This window comes from Arachis ipaensis, chromosome B04, assembly GCF_000816755.2.
Source record: "Arachis ipaensis cultivar K30076 chromosome B04, Araip1.1, whole genome shotgun sequence".
Classification (NCBI taxonomy): domain Eukaryota; kingdom Viridiplantae; phylum Streptophyta; class Magnoliopsida; order Fabales; family Fabaceae; genus Arachis; species Arachis ipaensis.
Window position 1 is genome coordinate 66,798,200 of NC_029788.2, and position 5,853 is coordinate 66,804,052.

Consider the following 5,853-nt stretch of genomic DNA (forward strand, 5'->3'; position numbering starts at 1 on the left):
GAAAGCTCCGGTCCAAAACACTAGACATGGCCAATGGCCAGCCAAGCTTCAGCAGATATGGATACTTTTCAAGTATAGAGCAAATAAGTGTGTGAGAATCTCTTCTTTTGTGATGGTAAGTTGAAACCCCAGTCCAAAAGATTAGACATGGCTTACAGCCAGCCAAGATTCAACAAATCATCTTGAAACACTAGAATTCATTCTTAAAAATTTTGAAGAAAAATATATTTTTGAAAACATTTTTTTATTTTCGAAAACAGATGAAAAAGTTTTAGAAATATTTTTGAAAAATTTTTGAAAAATAAAATAAAAAGAAAATTACCTAATCTGAGCAACAAGATGAACCGTCAGTTGTCAAAACTCAAACAATCCCCGGCAACGGCGCCAAAAACTTGGTGCACGAAATTGTGATGTCCAGGCTCAAACTATTCTTGGCACGTGAGCAACTTGGTACGCGTAATCGTGATTACACGTTCATAATTTGTCACAACTTCGATACAACTAACCAGCAAGTGCACTGGGTTGTCCAAGTAATACCTTACGTGAGTAAGGGTCGAATCTCACGGAGATTGTTGGTATGAAGCAAGCTATGGTCACCTTGCAAATCTCAGTTTGGAAGATATAAATTGATAATGGTGTTTTCGAATTTGATATAATAAAATAGGGATAGAAATACTTATGTAATTCATTGGTAGGAATTTCAGATAAGCGAATGGAGATGCTTTCGTTCCTCTGAACCTCTGCTTTCCTGCTACCTTCATCCAATCAGTCTTACTCATTTCCATGGCTGGCTTTATGCAAGGGCATCACCGTTGTCAGTGGCTACATCCCCTCCTCTCAGTGAAAAATATGCTCACATGCTCTGTCACAGCACGGCTAATCATCTGTCGGTTCTCGCTCATGCTGGAATAGGATTCACCCTCCTTTTGCGTCTGTCACTAACGCCCAACAATCGCGAGTTTGAAGCTCGTCACAGTCATTCAATCATTGAATCCTACTCGGAATACCACAGACAAGGTTTAGACTTTCCGGATTCTCTTGAATGCCGCCATCATTCTAGCTTACGCCATGAAGATTCTGGTTAGGAGATCTAAGAGATATTCATTCTAGCTTATTTCATGTAGAACGGAAGTGTTTGTCAGGCACGTGTTCATAGGGGAGATGGTGATGAGCGTCACACATAATCATCACCTTCATCACGTTCTTGGGTGCGAATGGATATCTTAGAAGCGAAATAAGATGAATTGAATAGAAAACAGTAGTACTTGCATTAATCTTTGAGGAACAGCGGAGCTCCACACCTTAATCTATGGAGTGTAGAAACTCTACCGTTGAAAATACATAAGTGAAAGGTCCAGGCATGGCCGAGATGGCCAGCCCCCTAAAACGTGATCAATAGTCTCCTAAGATGAACAATGGATTAAAACTGAGACCAAAGATGTCTAATACAATAGTAAGAGGTCCTATTTATAATAAACTAGTCACTAGGGTTTACATGAGTAGGTAATTGATGCATAAATCCACTTCCTGGGCCCACTTGGTGTGTGTTTGGGCTGAGCCTGAGTGTTGCACGTGTAGAGGTCCTTCTTGGAGTTGAACGCCAGTTTTTGTGCCAGTTTGGGCGTTCAACTCTGGTTTTGGCTCCTTTTCTGGCGCTGGACGCCAGATTTGGGCAGAGAGCTGGCGTTGAACGCCAGTTTACGTCGTCTATTCTTGGCCAAAGTATGGACTATTATATATTGCTGGAAAGCCCTGGATGTCTACTTTCCAACGCAATTAAAAGCGCGGCATTTCGAGTTCTGTAGCTCCAGAAAATCCACTTTAGTGCAGGGAGGTCAGAATCCAACAGCATCAGCAGTCCTTCTTCAACCTCTGAATCTGATTTCTGCTCAAGTCCCTCACATGATTGAGAAGGAATTGATCAACATCAATTCATGAGAATTTGCATCTCTGATCCCTAATGATCTCTCCATCATTAATTCTCATCTCTTTTGTTCTATAGTTCTTTGAATACCCACTACCCAATTCCCTTCTACATTTTTGCAATTTATCATTCTTGCCATTTACATTCTGTTTCTCTATTTCTTGCAATTTACTCTTCTGCTCTTTACGATTCCGCAATCTTTACTTTCCAACAATTTGTCTTTAATGTCATTTAAGTTTTTTGCATTTTAAGTTTCAGTTATTTACTTTTATTGTTCTTCTTTATTCTAGTTCTTTAAATTCCTTGTCATTTAACTTTCTGTAATTACATTCAAAAATCAAATCTCATGAATTCAAAACCATGTTTGCTTGACTAAAATTTCCATTTAACTAAAGTTGATTAATCTACCAATCTCCGTGGGATCGACCTCACTCGTAGTGAGTTTTATTACTTGACACGATCCGGTATACTTGTCGGTAATTACGTGAATTCAAATTTTTGCGTATCAAGTTTTTGGCGCCGTTGCCGGGGATTGGAAAAGATTGACGATGATTACAAGAATGGTAGTTTAGATTAAGAATTTTTCTTTTCTTTGTTAAAGCCCACTAACTGTTTGATATTTTGTTTGCTAACTTTAACTTCACTCTAGTAATAGAGTGTTTCATTTGTGTTGTTAGTTTGTGTGTTTGTATATGTCAGAGGCAAGGAGATTTAATCCTGAAGACGAGAGAACCCTTCGAAGGTTAAGAAGAAAAGCAGCAGGAAAAGGGATAATTGGTGAGGAGGATTCAGAAGGAGAAGACCAAGTCATGGAGGGCAACTCACATAACCCTGCTGAGGGAGTTGCCAACAATAACAACCCACCTCAAAGGAGAGTTCTAGCTTCTTACACTCTCCCAAATCCAAGACACTGTGGGAGCAGTATACTCGCTCCCAATGTTCATGCAAACAACTTTGAATTGAAGCCTCAGCTCATCACTCTCGTGCAAAACAATTGCTCCTATGGAGGAGGCCCCCTTGAAGATCCAAATCAACACCTATCTGTCTTCCTAAGAATTTGTGAAACTGTCAAGACAAATGGTATGCACCCAGATGTTTACAAGCTGCTATTATTCCCATTTTCTTTGAGGGACAAGGCATTTCAATGGCTGGAGACATTCCCCAAAGAAAGTATCAACAATTGGGACGATCTGGTGAGTAAATTCCTATCCAAGTTTTACCCGCCTCAGAGAATCATCAGGTTGAAAACAGAGGTGCAAACGTTCATTCAAATGGATGGGGAATCATTGTATGAGGCATGGGAAAGATACAAAGCTCTGATTAGGAAACGTCTACCTGAGATGTTCAGTGAATGGGATAAACTTCAAAATTTCTATGAAGGGTTGACTCAAAGATCTCAAGAGTCCTTGGATTACTCTGCAGAAGGTTCGCTACAATTGATGAATACAACCGAAGAAGCTCAGAATCTCATAGACATGGTGACAAATAACCAATACTTCTTTGCTCATCAGAGGCAACGCCAACCTATTCAAAAGAAGGGTGTATTGGAACTAGAAGGAGTGGACACAATCTTGGCACAGAACAAGTTGATGCACCAATAAATCCAACAACAAATGGAAATGATGGCTAAGAGAATAGATAGCCTCCAACTAGCTTCAGTGAGCACAACAAATCAACCTTCAACTGAATGGGGCCAAAGAGAAACAGGCAATGTTGAGCAGCAACTAGAACAAGTTCAATACATGCATAATACCTCAAATTCTTCTCAAAATGACTTCCATGGTGACACATACAACTCATCCTGGAAGAATCACCCTAACCTGAGATGGGGTGATAATCAAAATCATTGGCAGAAGAACAACAACTCCAACCATTCCCGCAACACACACAGCCAAAATCTCTCATCTAACAACACTAACCAATACAAGAAACCACAAAACACATATCAACCACCCCACAACAATTCACAAACTCATCAAAATAACTTTCCCGCACCAACATCCAACCCACAAAACTACCACACCAGCCCTTCAAACAATTTCCAGCAACAACAATCAGCCCCCATCATACCACCAATTGACCATCATGAAAATAGAATTTCAAGTCTTGAGGCAGCTCTACAAACAATTGCTCAGTCTACTCAAACCTTGATCAAAGGGCAAGAGAGGTATGAAGCTACCATGAAGAACCTTGAAAGGCAAGTGGGACAATTAGCCAAACAAACTGAACGGCCAACTAATGTGCTTCCAAGTGATATAATCCCCAATCCAAGGGAAGAATGCAAAGCGGTGCAGTTGAGAAGTGGCAAGATAGTTGGAAAAGAAGTCAACAAAGAAGCAACAAAGCATGAAGTGGAAGATACAATAGACAAGAAGGAGGATGAAAAGGCATCAACATCCAAAAAGAGCAACAAAGCTGAAGAGCCACTAAGCAAGTTACCAACTCAAAACAACAATACCAATAGCAAGGAAATTGTGAAGCCACAGCAAGAGGAAAGAAATGAAGGGGTAAAATCCTATACACCCAAGCTCCCTTACCCAACAAGGATACACAAAGGAATAAGAGACCAGCAATTCCCTAAATTTTTAGAGATCTTCAAGAAGCTTGAAATTAACATTCCATTGGCCGAAGCTTTGGAGCAAATGCCATTGTATGCAAAGTTTCTTAAAGAATTGATCACCAAGAAGAGAAGCTGGCAAGAGAAAGAAATCGTATTCCTCACTCAAAAGTGTAGTGCCATTATTCAAAAGGGACTGCCACCAAAACTCAAAGACCCAGGCAGCTTCCTCATACCATGCACAATTGGGAATATGGCCATTGATAAATCACTTTGTGACTTGGGAGCAAGCATTAACTTAATGCCTCTTGCCATGATGAAAAAGCTGATGATAGAAGAGGTTAAACCTACAAGGATATCATTGCAACTTGCTGACAGATCCCTCAAAATACCAAATGGAGTAGTGGAGAATCTCTTGATAAAAGTGGAAAATTTTATATTCCCAGCTGACTTTGTGGTGTTGGACATGGATAAAGAGGGAAGTAATTCGGTCATTCTTGGTAGACCCTTTCTGGCCACTGCTAGAACAATCATTGATGTGGAGAAGGGGGAGATGATTTTCAGAGTACATGATGAGTAAATGACTATAAATGTCTTCAAAGCAATGCAGTACCCAGCTGAGAAAGAAAGTTGCATGAGGGTTGATGTGGTGGATTCTTTGGTTGAAGAAGTATTTGAAACAAACAATCAAGTAAAATAGGAGGAAGTCTAGGACATCCAAGAACAAGAAGAGAACAAATTGGAAGCACCAGAGGAACCAAGTGAATCCAAGAAAGAAGAGGCACCACAACAAGAGTTGAAACCATTACCCCCTCATCTTAAATATGCATTCCTTGGTGAAGAGGACAACTTCCCAGTAATCATCAACTCTACATTGAGTGCAGAGGAAGAAGAAAAACTCCTTGTGGTATTAAGAGCTCACAAAGATGCATTGGGATGGACCATTAATGACTTGAAGGGCATAAGCCCTGCCATATGTATGCACAAAATTCTCTTAGAGGAAAATTCTAAACCAGTGGTACAACCTCAGAGAAGATTGAATCCCACAATGAAAGAGGTGGTCCAAAAAGAAGTACTGAAGCTATGTAAAGCTGGGACCATTTACCCTATCTCTGACAGTCCATGGGTTAGCCCAGTTCAAGTAGTACCAAAGAAAGGTGGGATGACTGTCATTGTCAATGAGAAAAATGAGCTTATTCCAACAAGAACAGTGACTGGATGGAGGATGTGCATTGACTATAGGAGGCTGAATGATGCCACACGAAAGGACTATTTCCCCTCCCTTTCATTGACCAGATGCTGGAAAGGCTGGCTATCCATGCTTATTACTGTTTCCTTGATGGATACTCTGGATATAACCAAATAGTAGTTG

At 40.3% G+C, this 5,853-nt stretch overlaps 1 protein-coding gene across 1 annotated transcript; it reads left to right on the forward strand.

Annotated features, from left to right (window-relative positions):
- Positions 3,547-5,061, forward strand: LOC107636530 (putative uncharacterized protein DDB_G0282133). The gene has a single exon (XM_016340031.1). It carries the CDS (start codon positions 3,547-3,549, stop codon positions 5,059-5,061), a length of 1,515 nt encoding a protein of 504 aa, XP_016195517.1.

Bases quoted from the DNA above. Each gene is read 5' to 3' on its own strand.
- LOC107636530 (XM_016340031.1), top strand. From the start codon at position 3,547: ATGGCTAAGAGAATAGATAGCCTCCAACTAGCTTCAGTGAGCACAACA.